The sequence below is a fragment of the Epinephelus lanceolatus genome, chromosome 8 (assembly GCF_041903045.1).
Source record: "Epinephelus lanceolatus isolate andai-2023 chromosome 8, ASM4190304v1, whole genome shotgun sequence".
NCBI lineage: Eukaryota > Metazoa > Chordata > Actinopteri > Perciformes > Serranidae > Epinephelus > Epinephelus lanceolatus.
This window is the reverse complement of record NC_135741.1, coordinates 12,034,504-12,052,142: the sequence shown is the minus strand read 5'-3', so window position 1 is coordinate 12,052,142 and position 17,639 is coordinate 12,034,504. Positions and strand designations below refer to the sequence as shown.

The window sequence follows — 17,639 nt, the reverse complement described above, 5'->3', positions numbered from 1 at the left end:
AAAACCATCCAGTAAAATTTCAAACCACAATTTAAGGCCGATCTTTGGACAAATCATCTTTTCTAAGAATTGCAGGTAAGCATAGAGGTAAGCAGTATGTATGTAGTCACGTGTAGAGCTAGGTTTAATGTAGGATTATGGTTATTAGAGTGAGTTAGGTTCATATATAGTAGTTACAAAAGCAGTTTTAGGTTTAGTGGTATGTTTAAAGCTGTGCAACATCAGATATGTGGACTATGTGGAGAGCTTCACTCATTTTGTCAAAAAGAAATTAAAAGATGGATTAATGACACCAAATAAAATGTTTGTAGTAATTAAGATCTCACAAATTCAAAATACAGACTATTCAATGACTTCCAATGCCTTATATTTATGAAATGGCTTTTTAATGACCTGCAGACACCCTGTGCTAAACGGTGCTCATTCTGTTCATTATAATCTTAAGGTAACTTGCTTCCCTTTACCTATTATTACATTACAATGACATAGGTACGGTATAAGATGCTTAATAAAAAAATCAACACATAGTTATGCAACATTTAATTCATTTATTTGTTGTAATTGTGCGGTGGTAGCTTTAAGTTGCACAGCGTTTTCGTATCCCTTTGAATCAGGCAGAAAAGAGTGTGTGTCAATGTTGAATGGTACAATCTCTGAACAGCAGCTAAATCTACAGCACCCTCTAGTGACATTATCAGCAAAGTGGGTCACTGTGGAGAACATGAAACCTTTACCCTGTGAAGGACATTGTGCGTTACCTTCTAAACTAAAATGAGGCATTTCCTGAATAAAAAAAAAAATCGAAATGTTCAGCAGGTTTAAAACCTTAATCAGTCACTGAGGAGAGCGCAGATCTCATCGTATGTGAGACATCTCCTCCAGGAAAGGGGTCTTCATGCAGCCTGTGCAAAGCTGGTCCATCCACAGAGGAGCCTCGTGCTGCAAAGGGGTGCGGCGGGGGTAGAAAGTGTACGAGAGGTCGTAGTTTAGAAGACAGCCGAGGGAGGCCATGTAGATGTCTGAGAAACGAGACAGACGTCTGGAGAAGTACGTGGGGTTGTGACAGGTTCTGAAGATGCTGCCGAACTGAGGGTTGAACAAGTTCTTTGTCATCGCCCTGCGACATAAAAGGTCAAGGTGTAAGATTATATGACTTTAAGCATGTACAGTTCATATATGTAGTAGTGGAATTATCATTACTTATGCACTACAGGTCCAGTGTGTAGCATTTAGGGGGATATATTGGCAGTTTTCTTTAGTATATAAATGCCTAAAAATAAGAATTGTTGTGTTTTTGTTACCTTTAAATGATCCGTATATCTACAAAGGGAGCGGGAATTTGTCTTTGGAGAGTTTCTACAGAAGCCCCAAACAGATAAACCAAAATCTGGCTCTACTAGATCAGAAAATCACCGATTTTTTTCAATGTGAAACTACTTTATTCAGTGTTTTTACTGGTTTAAATCACTGTGTCCGTTTGTTTGAGAGAAAGAGACCACATCAAAAGCCTCCTGAATGTCTGGATCAGATAAAGGTGAGCACACATTAGCAGGCGCTGGGCTGACAACATGGGAGAGACACTGATTTGTAACATGAAACGGTGTTATACAGTGTTTTTACCGTTTTTATTCACCAGGGGCCTCGTTAACAAAACAGTGCGTAGGATCCATACTAAAAATGTATATACACTTCCAAAAGCCAAACATGGTGTGCGCCAAAAAATATTTGATCATTTCTACAATACCATATGTGTCACCAATTTCCCGTCTCCAAAATGTTTATAAGCATGGGTCTAAGTTTCTCCCATCAAGTGTGCTTTTCGAGAGAGCAACTTGTGTGTGAGAGGTGGCGTACGCCTCTTTCAGGCTTTGTTTTGTGCGTACACAATGTTCAGAACTGAGATCCCAGTTCTGTTTGTTTTGGAGAGGAAGAGCAGTGACTCAGCTCCTGAGAAAATCCCTTTGAACAGTAAACAATGACGGAATTCCGACCACATGTAGTTTCAACTGGTTGCAATGTGTAAACCTCACCACTAGATGTCACTAAATCCCCCTAAATTTTAAGCACTGTTGTGGACTAGGCCAAAATGAGCTGAGGTTACTCTTCAAGTACAGGCACCTCAGAGCTGTACTTATATACCTGATGACAGCATGGTCATTGGAGGTGCATGAGATGAGTGACAAACTAAGATAACGGCACTCACCTGAGTTCTTCTCTCTCCTTCTGCCATTCCTGAAAAATCAGTTTACACTCCGGGTCCCGAAGTGTCTAAGATAATGGAGGCAAAAAGCACAGTGAGGAAATCAAGGTCTGCTGTTGTCAGAAACAAAACAACAGCAAGATGGAGATGGAAAACTTAACATTCACACATACATAAAGAATTATCTGTTCTTCTGTTAAAATGTAAGAACACCCAGTTTGTTTTATTTGAACCACAGTGAAAGTTTTTACTGCATTTTTGTGCTCAATTCATTCAGTTTCCCACTGCCTCATTATGAGACAACATGGGCTTGTAAACAGTTGCATGGACTCGTGTAGCCTGGTAACAACAGGTGGAAATGAATGTCATTGCAGATCGTGGTTTGCCGTCAGTTTATTTGGCAATTTGGGGCTTACCAAACACCAGTAACTGCTGCCTATGAAACATCACCATCTGTTTTCTTTAACACTAAGGAAAGTCTGAGATGTGTCAATGCTGTTATGTGGTGAGCTCCTACGTAAAAACGGAGTGAAAGCTCCATACAATCCTGGTAATCACTTCTTACCTGTAGGCGTTCCATGAGGCCGGTCAACGCCTGGAGCCAGGTGAGGCTCAGACCAAACCGGTCTGTCCTCACCACTTTGGTTTCCTGCTCCAGCTCAGGTACGATGGCTGCTGTGCGCCAACCGTGTCGTAACATCAGATCCTGCCGCGACAAGTGAAATTGCTTTGGTCAAACTCTAGCCTGTGCAATGCTGAACTGTAGCATCCTGCCAGAACGCATCAAGAACTAAGTGGCAGCAAACGTTTAGTTCCTGAGCTGAAATACACGAGGAGTCATCCCTGTGAGACCACATATTTACTTCTCTGTAAACATCTCTGAGCACAAACGCCAAATATACTCAGCAGGAGCATGTTTTGTCACCTGGCGCCTTCAGTGTCACCCATTTTGATGTCTCCATTTTATGAGTTAATCAGTGGCTTTCCGTTGGTTACTGAGGTGTTGCTGCTGTTTTGTGAATCCCCTCACAACCTTGGGCCATCTGTTTGAAGAATATAAACCCAGCAGACCCCTTAGATCTTTAGGAAGCAGTCACATGGTGGTGCTTTGAGTCAAAACCAAATGGTTTTATATGCTCCCCAAATGTCAGTCATTTTCAAATCTAATTCCACAACTCTGCTGCTCTCCTGCACGTCTGATTCACTGGTTTCTCTACTGCACTTTCATTTCCTTTCATTAACTTCTGCAGTGTAAGAACTGGCTGGGCGATATAACGTCTACATACGATATATCGATTTTCAAGCAAGACATAAATTTAGACAACACCATTCATATCGATATAGGGTCAAGTTGCCTTACATAACGCATACCAGCATGCATCTCTCCTCTCTCACACTCACAGCTCCACCCCTCTTACTCACAAGTTCTCCAGCAACACTCAGAGACACAGAGCTGCTCCTCTGTTTAATCTGTCTGTTAATTAGTCTTTAGTGTGACATTGGCCTATATATTGCACGTGCTACGCTAAATAAATCTGAGATTAATGAAATTACCGCAGCACACGTGCACTCCAGCGCTCAAAGCTAGTTTGTGTGTGAGGTGGATTACAGTGTGTTGCCGTTGTTCTTGGTACTTGTTGTCTCAAAGTGTCTCTCCTCCTTCCCTCCCTTGACCTCTGTTGATGCTCTGTGCATGAATGAGACTAGATTCATTCGGAAGGCCAACAGATGGAAAATTACTAACTCCTCCTACAAAGATTTTCAATTGTTCCAACTACAATGCATTTAGGATTACTTGATACTTTTATACTCATGTTATGGTTGTGTTTTTTGCTGCAAACCTTTAAACCTCTGTAGCTCCAGTGCTGTGTGCAAAAAGCAATAACATACAGCCCTTATATTTATTATATATCATTTTTCATTTACATGTTGTGCAGCTGTATATTTTCAAACGAAACGGAAAAAGATCTGTATTTGCATTTTATTTTGATCACAGCCTGTTTTATAAAAGTGCTTGTGACATCTCAAATGTGGCTTTGACTTGCCCAATTAATAGAAAATACTAGATATATATTGTGTATCGCCAAAATACAGACACAAGCATTTTGTCCTCATCACCCAGCCCTAACTGTAACTGTATTTCAAGTCTATTAAATATGCTGATTTGTGTTTTGTCTGTTTTTAAATCTCATTGTAATTTATAATTAATCTATTTTGCTTAATATGTTTTAATTGCTGCTTTAATTTATTTATAAGCACTTTAAGTTGTCTGTTTTAAAAGTGCAACAAAACAAAGTGCTTTCTGATTGTGTCTCATCAGCAAGTACTTCACAGCAGTGCAGAAACAATGTGTGTTTCCAGCTGCCAACACGTTTGTATACCTTCTATGCAGTAATCCATGCCATTGATCCCACATATTTTGACACAGTGTCAGGCAGTCTGTGCTGCCATCTGGTGTTTAAAGTTTGCACTGTGCAGCCCCCCCCAAGCCCCACCCCAGTGACACGTTGGAACATTCAACGTTGTTCAATACATGGAGAGAGTGGAAATCTGGCAGTGTGCGAATCTGTGCGCCTCTTTGTATGTGTTTGAAAGGGCCTGGACCTTAAATATTTACTGCTTCATTAGTATTAATGCAATTATTTTAGTTGCCACCGTCTTCAGCTGTTAAATAAATGTCATATGCTGAGAAATTCTCACTTTGAGAGGAAATTCTGACGACATAAGATAATCTATGTGGATTAAACACACAGGAAAATCGTCATGGCTTTGACACTTACAGCCAAGTCACTATAAAGATGGTCTCCGAAGTACAGAACCTTTGGGCCTCGCCATCCTGTCAGTCGGAGGAAGTCAAACAGATTTCCCTGAAACACAAAAGAAAACCACAAACCAACAGGTCGTTCTTTTTATTTCAAGTCACACAGAATGCAGCAAGTAAAAACGTGTAACATTTACAACATGTAAGAACACAGCTGTGAAACAGAGAAAGAGAAGTGAGCCTGATGACTAGAGGACCAGGGGGCAGCTTAAATGTGAGGAAACATTTCCCTTTCAGAGACGTCACACAGTAGCCTGAATTAACAGAGACCTGTTTGTAGATCTGTCCTTTGTCCAAACTGTTTATCTTTTCCCACCGAAGGTCCCCATTATCATCCAAACGCCTGAAGGGTCTGTAAGAGCAGCACACTTTAATGACATTTCTGGGGCACATGACTGATGCTGTATTCACCACTTTCCCCAAAACATTACTCACTTGATACAATCGGTGAAGAAGTGAGGTTTGTCTGCTTGGACAATTACAACGTCAAAGAATTCTCTCCAGTTTTTTCCCACCATGTGTGTCATGCCTTTATCCCTGCACAAAGGAGAGAGAAAAAAATTACAGACTGGAACAGAACAGTTTTCCCTCATTATGAGTCAGAGTGCACTCAAAGCTAACAGAGAGCCAACACTCACACAAAGCAGAAGGGACTGTTGGTGATGAGGAATAGCTTCTTTCCGTTGCTGACCAGTCGATGCAGAACAGCATCGGTCTCTTCTCCTCTGGGAATGAACTTATCTATGAAGAGGAGGAAGACGCCTCAGTAGCACATAGTGTAGCTGTAATGTTATTTTATGTCGTAATATGCCGACTTGATGCTAAAATAGGGAAAGGATTTCTTACCGAGATCCTCCATGATCCATTTGTACATGTAGCCCTTGAGGTGGACCATGCCAATTGCTTCCTGAGGATTACATAAGTGTTACATAGGCTACAGTCACATTACAAGCAAACGTGGCCCAAATCTGATTTTTTTTTTTTTGCTATTGCATGAGACAGATCTGATTTTTTCATAGTGTGGAAACAGAAATCTGTTTTTCTGATCGCTTTCATACGTGGTCCTGAATCCGATACATATCCTATGACTGGCCATGCGACCGCTGTGCAGCAGCAGATCATTTACCATGCAATGTTGGACAGAAGGGTGCTGTAGCTGTAGGCTGCCTCAGTCGCCAGACACTATCTGACGGAGATAGCCTGCCTACATATCATGACAGGCTTGTTGTGAGGCGCAGAAGGAAATATTGGAATGTAGCTCTGGACATTGGAATGTAGCTTTGGTTTTGGAGTAACCGTTCCACCACGAAACCCTCCATATCACAGCCCGATGACTCCTGTGTCTTCCTGCAACGGCTCCAAAGAACTAGCAACAATAGCTGCTTTCGTCTTCTCCTGCCATTGTTCTAATGGCTGATAATCCCGAAGCCTCAATAGTCTGGGAGCCATGGGAGTAGCCATGGGACCAAAAGGACATTTTAACAGCCAGTTATCCCTAAAACAAGCGCACATTGTTGTGAAAACAGCGACACACTCTCCCAAACAGCAGCATGTTGCTAACTATTGTGCAGAATAAAGAAGGTCATGAAGTCATTCTTCATAATGATTAGCCAAGTGTGTCTATGGGGGGAGAGTGCCCTGCAGTTCAGGACAATGGGCAGTCAGTCCACTCATCAACATAGGACTGACTGTTCTCTGCAGCAAATCATTCGGGAAATAAACATTCGTGCTGCTGTGTAATCAGTTTTTTTTTCCCCAAACGCCTGTTGCACAAATGTGATGTTTTGGTTTTTGTTCCAAGGCACAAGTGTGACGTTACTAGTGGCACATGAGGTGTTCAGAGCAGAGATCCGTCGACGCTGATGTCAGATATGGGTTACTTGAAACATAAATATGAATAGTCTAAGCAGAGAGATCAGATCGGGGGGAAAAGAGGAAATGTGGATTAGGCCCTGTAGTGTGAATAAAGCCACAGAGGCAACAGAGCTTCACGCAAAATCTACAGATTTCATGGTACATTTTAGATGTAGCTTTTCCTGCCAAGAGACTGTTCTGATCTACAGTCCCTCACAGAGAAATAGCCCTTTATATGACATTGCGTAAAACCTGACTTTTTCTTTTTTTCCCTCTCAAATCAAAGTGGACACTGGGCTGCATTTCCCTGTAACCCAAAACTCTGGCATCTCTGGACCAGGAGGAAACACAGTTTTTGTTCTTTGTTCGGCCCTTGACAGTCCACTGCAAACATCAACTGAGCGCAGCAGATTCCTCAGACTCCTGCTGAAGGACCACAGTGTCTAAAAACAGTCCAGTACGCTGGTCAGTATGCTTCTCAGTATGACCTGCAGGGTGAGGCCTTGGCTTAAAACATAAGGTGCAACATTTAATACCGCGAGAGCAGCACCATGAGGCAACCATGTGAACACCCCACACCCCACTCCCGCAGCTAACCCTGAGTGGGCCCCTTCCCTGCAGCACAGAGCAGGCGAATTTCAACAACTTTCATTGTGTGGGTACTTATCATTTCAAATGCACAAATTCAACAAGACCACTTCAGAACACTGGACACAGATTATTGTACTGGGTAACTGTTGGAGCTTTTTAACATTAAAAACCGCTGTGACATCTGTCAAGGGTACACCAGGCTTTCCCTCACTGGGCACAGAAGGTGAAGTCTTAATCTAATCTTATGCTAACACCACTGCAGTGTCCACCTCATCTGTAATCTAATCTGCTTTTCCTGTCGATCACTGTCTTTACAATCAGGTAGGCCTGTTTCATCCTTGTCGACCTCGTTGTTGTCTTCTAAACCTTCCTGACTCAAGAAAACTATTGACAAGCAAAGATTTTTTCACGCAATACTGGCTCTGAATATGCAGACAATTATATCTGTATTGCAATCTCATGGTGTGTGCGTGGGTGTACTTTACAGGCCAGTGCAAGAGTTGGGGGTGGCATACTCACTGAGACGTCCTTGAAGAGGTGAACTGGATCATATTCGATGTCATTGGTGAGGAAAAAATCATTTGCCACGGCCATGAGCGTCATCTCAGGGATGGAGAAGATGTCCATGTACTGCTTCACTTTGGGTCCCTGTGAGAGAAAATGTATTTTAATGATTAGTAATTACTTCACATGCAGGAAATGTTGTAAAAATAAACACTTCCTGATCACATCAGGAACCATTTCCCCTACAACCACTGCAGCTACCCTGAAGACAGAGCGCCCAAATGAGATTATAGTCACACCAAAACTATTTCGGATAGTGCTGGTTTAAGGAGAATCACAAGATGGACAGACATACTTCCAGCTGAGGGAAAGCACTTTGCAGACCCGATGGACCGACAACTATTTGAGTCTGATTCAAAACATGAGTCCAAATTGTTCCTGATTAGCAAAAAGGTCAGATTAACCTTTATGGCTGTCAGACTCAATAGAGATTTCTACCTTAATGACTGGTTGCGTGCAGCTTTCAAAACTAAAAATAAATTATTTTGTTGGACATCGAGTCCTTGTGGCCAGAACTATAATGCGTAGTGCTGTTTCAAGGAGAATCACAAGATGGGCAGGCATACTTCCTGCTGTGGGAAAGCTCTTTAAGGAGGCAATGGGCCGAAAACTATTTGAGCCTGATTGAAAACATTTTAGAGTCCAAATTGTTCCTAATTAGCAAAAAGGGTCAGATTAACCTTTGTGACTGTCAGACTTAAGAGAGATTTCTACTTTTGTGACTGGTTGAGAGATTTCAAAAGAGTTCTTGTGGTCAGCTTTGTAAAGACTGGAACAAAGCCTTCCAGTGGCTTCATGACGGCAGTGGAACAAATGAGATTACAAAATTTAACATCGGGGACTTATGTAATAGTAAAGCCATGCTGAGCCAGACATTTGAAATATCGGTGGACGGTAACAGATTTAATCCAGAGGGTGGCGGGATGAGATTACAACAGATGTGCTGAGCCCCCAAAGTTAAGAAGTGCTTTCACATCTGTGCCAAACCAAACAACCACACACATTTCACAGAGAAATATCTGAATCCAAAATGCAATAGCTCTCTCCATAGGACTGTTTGAAGTTATAACAAACAGTCAAGTACCTCATATAGACTGTCCAATTGTATTCATATAACTGTACATACTATACTAAATAAAAACATCCTCCTTACTTTCCCATAGAAGCCACTGTCCTGCTGCAGGGGGACATGGAAGGTCCCCCCGTAAAGCTGAAGGACCTCCTCATCTGGCACTGGGCTCAGTCCCCTGGGAACATCAAACATAAATAATTACATTGGAGTTTTAAAACAAATACACAACATTATCAGATAAAACAAACAGATGTCTTTGCCCTCGGCAGCAGGGATTTAAATTTAATAAAAACCCAATAAAAAATGTCGTATTAGAGCTACTTAAAGGATGAAGCCAGTATTTTTCAACTGGTGCTCTATTTTTCCTTGTTTTTGAGTCTACATAGCTAATGGTAAAAGCCATTTTTAAAATGGTCCAGTATTGAGTGAGAGTGAAGCAGCCAGAAGTTGTGAAACAGGCTGAAATGTAACCACTGTTATGTTCGTACTGTCAATTAACGTTCACTGAAATGGCTTGTTTTTGTCACTGGCAGGCTGGAAAGGATCCTTACAGAGACAGACCTTTGTGTTAAAGAGTAAGATCCTTTTTGTTTAACCAGAAACAGCCAAAAAAAATGCCACACAAGACACCAAACTCATTTTAAATCAACTGTAATGTTAGCATGTAAAGAGCCACTGTGTGAATTAAAGGTTTATGTCAATCAAACCAGAGTTGGAGATTGTTGGAACAGTGGAAAGACAAACCAAGATGGTTTTGTGAGTTTTATTTTGCTTTGCAAACTTTAAATGAAGTGTGTTTTACGATGATAAAAGGCTGTTAATTCAAATGTTAAATGGAGTTTGCTTGGTCTGATCACAGCGACTTCATGGCTGTTTCTTTTTCAACAAAGATCTTACTATTTAACAAAATCTCTAAAGGGTCCTTTTCATAAGTTGTAACATACTTAGAGTAATTATCTAAACATGTCAGAAGCAAAAACAAGTACTTTTAGTCAATGTAAATGTGGCCTGAGTGGCTACATGCAGCCTGTTTCTAAACTCAATACTGGAGCACTTTAAAAAATCGTTGTTTCCATTAGTCACTTGGACAAAACAACTTAACACCCAATACAGCAACAGCCTCTTACCGATACACTGTTCCTGGCTGAATGTAATGGAAGGCATCTATCTTCATCAGGAGACCCTACAGAGAGGGGGGAAGAGTCTCTCGTATAATTACCCGTACAGAAGAAAGTAAACATTTCTCTTCCTGCAAACGGGACATTTGGGATTTAAAAGAATTTACCTTTTGGATGTCATAGTGAAGACCCCGGACGGTAAAGTTGGGAATGTAATCGTACTTGTGGATGCCTTCAGGGTACTGTTAAGCAGGAGGACAAAAGGGATAAGTGAACCTGAATCTACAAGCAGCTGTAATGCCATTACACTTGATCCACCTCCGTAAAAACACACCTTAAAGTGTTCGATTAGGAAGCTTTTTGCTTTATTGTAGATCATCTCATTAAGCGAATTTGAGTACAGAGCCAGCGTGTAGTCATAGTCAAAGCCGTAGATGTCCACTTCAGCCAGGTCGACCTCATTGTTAGCGTAGATGGTGGAGGCGTTGAGGAGATTACATGCACCTGGTGGGATCAGTTCTGAGAGCAGAGGGGAAATACTTCCTTCAGATTAAACAGGATAAATGCTGATTAAATCAGACAGAAATCAATGCTCAAGCAAGACAAGAGAGCAAAACACAAGCCGCTGTTATCATATGAGACAGGGAAGGATTAGACTATTCACACTGCAGGAAAAAAAATCTGTACTGTACTCTGAAACTTGTTGATTATGCACTTCTGCAGAGAGACAAGCAGAAATTTCCGATGGTGAGTTCAATCTAGTGAGGCTGGCAGGCTCGTCGGTGGTTGCATAATATGTGCTCTGGGATATAAACTGACACTTCACAGAACTAAGTCCAAAACATCAAAACATTCAGTACAGCCCTGTCAAAATACAGTGTTTTATTCAATGTATTGCTCTAACATTTATTCATGACCTCTTCTGGCAGAGGTTCTTTTCATTATGTATCTTCCATGTTTTGTTAGCCACTGTTTTGATGAGCACAACTGTCACGCAGCGAACACGTGGACACAGATTAAACCAACAGTTTCCAATCTGTTCCCGAGGCAGCCTCTCACACCCCGGCAGGAGTGCAAGCTGTAGGTCTATAGGGAGAAAGTGGGCCATGGCCTTCTGTCCTGGGACAGTTCAATGAGGGCTGCAGCTGTGCACAAGTCAATGCATGCACCAAGCCTGAGGCTAAGTTTCGTCTGGCCATTCTGCCGGGGTCACATTTCAAAAGATGGAATCTATCAAAGTCAGTCTGAGGAGCGGGAAGAGCTTAAATAAAACCAGGCTTGGGATTCATAGCTTGACTTGAATCAGCTACTGAGAGAATAACTTTATATAATTTAAAGTAAGAAATGTACATTGATTATACACTTTTTAAAAAAAAAAAATCAATGTACCCAGTGGAGCACTTCATAGACAAATATTGCACTCCATCTCCAGCTAGATTTTATCCAAATAAACATATGACCAGTTTAGAAATGGTGATGCATTGTTAGAAAGTATACAATCAGTAAATGAAGCTCTGTTTCAACATGCTGCAACATTAAAATGATGTTTGCATGTTAATGCAACAGTTATACTTATCACATATCATAACAGCATTGTAAGAAGGCATTATGCTGCATAATGAGTTTACTGTTGATATAGGTGCATTTTTACTTAAGATTTTGAATGCATGGCTTTTAGTTATCATAGTCAGCATTGTGAGGGCACATTATGCTGCAAATGAGAATTTCACTGTAAGTTTGACTTGAATCGGTTACTTAGAAATGACGTTTTTAAAAAAAAAAATCCATGTATCCACTGGTGCACTAACTACATTTATGCAACTTTTAGGTGCTTGTACTTTTCTTGTGCTACTTCATACATCTACTCCTTCACATTTAAGCATGCAAATACTGTACTTCATACTTCTTATTTATCTAACAGCTACACTCTATCTAAAAAACATATGATCAGATTATAAAGTATGATGCTACCCTGCAGTAAATGAAGCTCTGATTCAACAAGCTGCAACATTAAAATGATGTTTGCATGTTCTTGCAACAGTAATACTTATCACATATCATAATCAGCATGATAAGGGCACACTATGCTGCATAATGTGTATTTTAATGCTGATACTTTATGTACATTTTGCTTGTGCACTGTTACTTATCATGTCATTTGCTTATTACTGTCTAAGCATTTCAGTGTTTATTTCCCCGTTGTAATACGACACTTAAAGTATGGCTGGACCACGTGAACGGAACAACAACAACAAAACAACAAAGAAAAGCACATTTTTTGTTGGTAATTTAATAATATTCTGTGTTGAATAGACAGAGGGACTCAATGTAGCATCATGGTGCTTTCACAGACTGGTCACATTTTCAGTTTTTTGATGCTTCAGTTTACTTATTAAGATAATTATACTTAAACATTTAAACACCACCTCTAACGCTGGCTCATTCACTTTTTGTCTAATTTAGATTATAAAACAATAAATAAGTGGTCTAACCTGCCCTAAACAACATTATTGTTACTGTCAAAGCAACAAACTGTTACTTTAAATTAGCATAGGAATTTAAGCTATAAGCTAGCTAGTTGTTCTGTAAGCTAACGCGGGGATTGTTTTCGACACCAAATAGGGAACTGACTTGGACTTGTTGAGTTGTAGTTTGATTTAAAACTGCACACAGTTATTTGAACGTTATCTTAAATGCTTTTGGCATCAGCAGCAGAAGGTATTGTGCCATCTGTCCGCTTTGGTTACTGTAACAGAGGATGAAAAACAATCACCAAGTGAACAAGCTGTCCCCACCAACGGCTGACTGAACGCCCTGGCACCGCGAGGTCGGTTAACCGTCGCTGTCTGCGGTCGACTTGAGAAGACATTTGGGACAACTTGAACTTACCGTGGACTAGTCGTTTCGTGTCATTGTACCGAGCCCACATGTAGGAGCTCTGCTTTACCGGAGCTGCTGAAGACGAGGTGTATGACCGTCGTCTTACACCAGTAACACCGGGAGCACCCACGGGCTCCTTGGCTCGTTTCTTCTCCCCTGCGCCGCATCTGTGAGGAGACTCGCTGGCTGATGACACGGTAGACACGTCTCCACTCGGTGTCTCCGAGTTGGAGCTGCAACTTTGTGTGTTAGTTTTTCCGCAGCCCTGCTTTGTTCCTGCAGACACACTGCATGTTGTAGAAAGTCTGTTCACTTTGAGGGACCGCGCCACGGGAGGAGTCCCTTGTCCGGTAGTCCTCAGTGTCCATGTCAGCGCGGTGCCCACCGCCTTTAGAGACATCTTTACTGTGCAAATGTAAACACTTAAATAAACAACTGCTGCCTGCTCTGCAGACGTATATACCCTGCAAGCAGGCAGACGACAACAGTGCCTCGCCCTCAGTGTAGCGCCATGGCCTGGATAAACACGCCTCTGAATTTAAAGGGGCGGAGTGAAGTCACCGCAGCCAATCTGCATGGCCATAGCAAACACATATTCACGTAAACAAAATTATTTCATGTAATGTACAAAATGCTTTGAGGACGTGACCCCAGAACATGCAAATGAGCACACGGTGTGTCCTCACGTAAAGACACAGTCAACAACACGGCACAACATCGACTTAAATTACCCAGCAGTCACCACTGCATCTGTATGTGACCAAAATACCAAATAAAATAAGAATATATTCATTTAATTTAATCATTTTATAGTTTATTCATGCATAGGCATATAATTTTGTTATAATAATAATAATGATAACGACTTTAGACTATTTCACCCACTGTCAACATGTGCAATTAATTTAACTTGTGCAAAAACCTTATTTTATCTTTACTGTATACTGTTTATGATCTATTTTAATGCCACTGTATCTATGTATATTTGTTTTAGGTCACTATATATATTTTTGTAAATAATCTTGTTAGATTTTCTCATATTTTCACTTAGAATTGCCCTATACGATATATCTTTCTGCTCTTGTAAGGAGCACCTGTAACACCAACACTTTCCCCCCGGGGATCAATAAAGTATTTCTGATTCTGATTTTATTGAGGACACAGAGAACAGTCCAAAGCATAGCACACAAAAACAGACAATCATCTATGTACAAAAATACGATATGATAAATACTATATATATATATATATATATATATATATATAAAGATAAGGAATACCACACATTCATTATACATGTTCATAAAAATGGACAAAAATCCATAAACTGCACCCACAAACAAGCTGCAGTGCCAGTAGCCCCACAGTCTAGATGAAAACCTGACTGAGATAAGATCAGGGTTGGCCAAGGCCTGCATGATACCTTTTTCTGAGACAGAGAGCCTGCACATATATACACATATGTACACATATATAGATAGATAAGATTACATATTAAAACAGGGCAGGTAGGCACACCAGTATTTACAAACTGGCTGGCACTATACCATCATAGAGGTTTAAGAAGCAGTCTCATGTCATTGTTATAGGCCACATTAAGTCTTTGCATATTGAAAAAATAAACATCAACAAAAATAAACAAAATAAACATGACAGATGCGTCTGCCTTTTTTCCAAGTGCATCTATAGCAAAATGTACCTCTCTGACTTTGATTAGAGTTCTTCTATAGGCACATTTCAAAGGTGGCCACCACTGATAAGGGCCCATCCTCCACCCGAAACACAGCCAGAGGGCCCACTCTTCCCATGCCCCATGGGGAGCCCCCCAGGGCGACTGGGCCATCTATATTTACAGCCCTGCATTTGGGACATTCCTTTGTCCACCGGGGAGGGGGGGGGTATCTAAACACACAGCTTTACTTTGATCGACATCAAAAGCAGTGGTGAAAAGGGGTATTCAGATCCTGAGGTAAAAATAGCAATATGCCTTACTATCATGTTTGAAGTTGGTCAGGATGGAGCTCATTTGAATTTACTCAAGGGGACACTTCACACCCAAATAACAAAATATTTTTCCTCCCCTGTAGTGCTATTCATTAGCCAACATTGTTATGGTGTGAGCTGTTAGGTGTTGGAGACGATGGCTGTAAAGATGTCTGCCCTCTCTCCAGTATAACAGGACTGGATGACACTCGACTTGTGGTGCTCAAAGTGCTAGAGGAAATACATTTGAAAAACTCAACAGCAATGTCTCTCTCTAGAAATCATGACCCAGTCACTCAAGATAATTGACAGATGTTGTGAGCAGTTTCATGTAGGGACTATTTTCTTTCAATTGAACTACACCCATCAACTGTAACACCATGCAGAAGGAAGCGTGCATCTACTCATAGACGAGAGGCTTGTGCGCTTGACAGGGCGAGATGTAAACACTAATGGCGTCCTCCTTGGCTGAGCTGGGGCAGCTGTGGCTCAGAGGTAGAGCGGGTCATGTGTTGAAGTATCCTTGGGCAAGATACTGAACCCCAAATTGCTCCTGGTGGCTGTTTCATCTATGTGTTAGTGCCTGTGGATGGTTACCATGTAGCAGATGGCACCATGTATAGTAGCCTCAGCCACCAGTGTGTGACTGTGTGTGAACGGGTGAATGTGACATGTCGTGTTAAAGCACTTTGAGTGGTTGAAAGACACAAGCTGAGTGTTATCTGTGTCTATTATACTGGAGAGAAGGCAGATATCTCTTTGGCCAATTACTGATTTTTGGGCTAACTGTCTCTTTAAGGGTACGTGCTGTCTGTCATGGGGCCCAGTGGATTGCACACTACAAAGCATAGTGTAGGTCAAAACATCATTCAGCATGAATACTGGGCTTCCATGCTCGACCAACTTTTCGCATTACTAGGTATTTATAACTGTCAATGGGATCTTCTGCAAATTTCAGATGCTGATATATCACTTAGTTACTTCCAACACTCCCAAGAAACTAAAATACAACTGCCATAAAAATAGAAAGTTAAAAACAGATTGAACTAAATGTTGTCAATTGGAAAGCCGTCACCCGTCATGGAGCCTACAGTGTTTGAACTGACAAATTTAGGGTAATGCTGAGTTTCACTTGTTAATCCAGATTATGCAGACATAAACTTATGTAAGCAGGCTTTCTGTCTGCCCTAGATTATGGTGATGTCATCTGTATGCGTGTATAAACTGCCACAACTGCTTAAGATCTCTAGATCCTGTTTATCACTCTATTTTTTGACAATTCACTCTCTCTACATTTTAAGGTACGCACTATGCTTGGACGCTATAAAGGTATAACCTGAAGGTATTATTTTCAATACCGTTGAAAATACAGATGTTTCTCTTTCTATTAAACTGATAAGAAGATGCTGCCGAGGCGATGTATTGTACTGCACAGCAAGCTCCACTACAGGTCAGTCTCTACTGGTGGAACAGGCAGCTGAGCTGAGAAAGATGGTGACTGTGGGTGGTGGGGATAACATCTTAGGACGTCCATCCATCCATCCATCCATTTTCTAACTGCTTATCCTCTTGGGGGTAGCTGGGGGGGGCTGGAGCCTATCGCAGCTGACACTGGGCGAGAGGCAGGGTACACCCTGGACAGGTTGCCAGACTATCGCAGATCTGACACATAGAGACAGACAACCATTCACACTCACATTCACACCTATGGACAATTTAGTGTCACCAATTAACCTGCATGTCTTTGGACTGTGGGAGGAAGCTGGAGTACCCAGGGAAAAACTACGCTGACACGGGGAGAACATGCAAACAAGTGTCATCAGGTCTTCAGCAAGAAGGGCGCCTGTTTCCTATCTGTCCAAAGCCCAGTTTCCACCAAACACTTGCAGTATGGTACCTTTGGAACCAAGAGTAACCCTTCAGACATGGTACCTAGACCCTCGCATGTCCGCTGCAAACAGTACTCTTAAATGTGGGCAGGGTTGTTGTCACTCACTGCTCCGTCCAGCACTCACTGTGTTTCCGCATTACTACTGACACAGATGGAAGTCTGCACCTTGTTTATCGTCCACAGAACAAGGCTGTACCCCGACATTTTCAGAGCAAAATAACACAGGCTGCAGTGAGCGTCTCTCCATGGGATGTTTAAAAATAGCGGTTTGTGCACTAGTCCTTCCAAGGAAAGCTCAGAGGTTAAGTGTTGCCGAAGCCCACAGGAACTACATTCCACAACGCTTTTTTCTCCAAGTGAGAAGTGGGATATATGCCCTCCCGTTAAAAAATGACATACATAAATGTTTGAGGATCCACTCATTACTAAAATTGTATGTTATATAAAAGCTGATGGAATGGTCACAGTTGTCACAGTGAAATTTAAGTTGTGCTGATTGATCCATGTTGTCAGTGCATGCATTGAGTAACATTACAAGTTAATGTTCCACCTTAAAAGTCGCCGGCAGTCGGCTCAGTGAATTAAAGTTCTAAAAAATAAAACTCTCCACAGTATGAACAGTGGTTACATGAGCCTCAAAACCAGCCACAACTCAGCCCTGAGCA

The 17,639-nt window shown here is 41.4% G+C and overlaps 1 protein-coding gene across 1 annotated transcript; it reads right to left on the bottom strand.

Annotated features, from left to right (window-relative positions):
* Positions 1–528: 528 nt before the first annotated feature.
* On the bottom strand, positions 529–13,628 carry nt5dc2 (5'-nucleotidase domain containing 2). The gene is made up of 14 exons (XM_033629008.2): positions 13,110–13,628; positions 10,555–10,739; positions 10,388–10,462; positions 10,230–10,285; positions 9,184–9,277; positions 7,986–8,114; positions 5,868–5,928; positions 5,660–5,762; positions 5,457–5,558; positions 5,292–5,373; positions 4,981–5,067; positions 2,766–2,906; positions 2,204–2,268; positions 529–1,117 (listed from the first exon to the last, which is right to left on the bottom strand). Exons 1-14 carry the CDS (start codon positions 13,498–13,500, stop codon positions 856–858), a joined length of 1,833 nt encoding a protein of 610 aa, XP_033484899.1. The 5' UTR covers positions 13,501–13,628; the 3' UTR covers positions 529–855.
* Between the last annotated feature and the right edge of the window lie 4,011 nt (positions 13,629–17,639).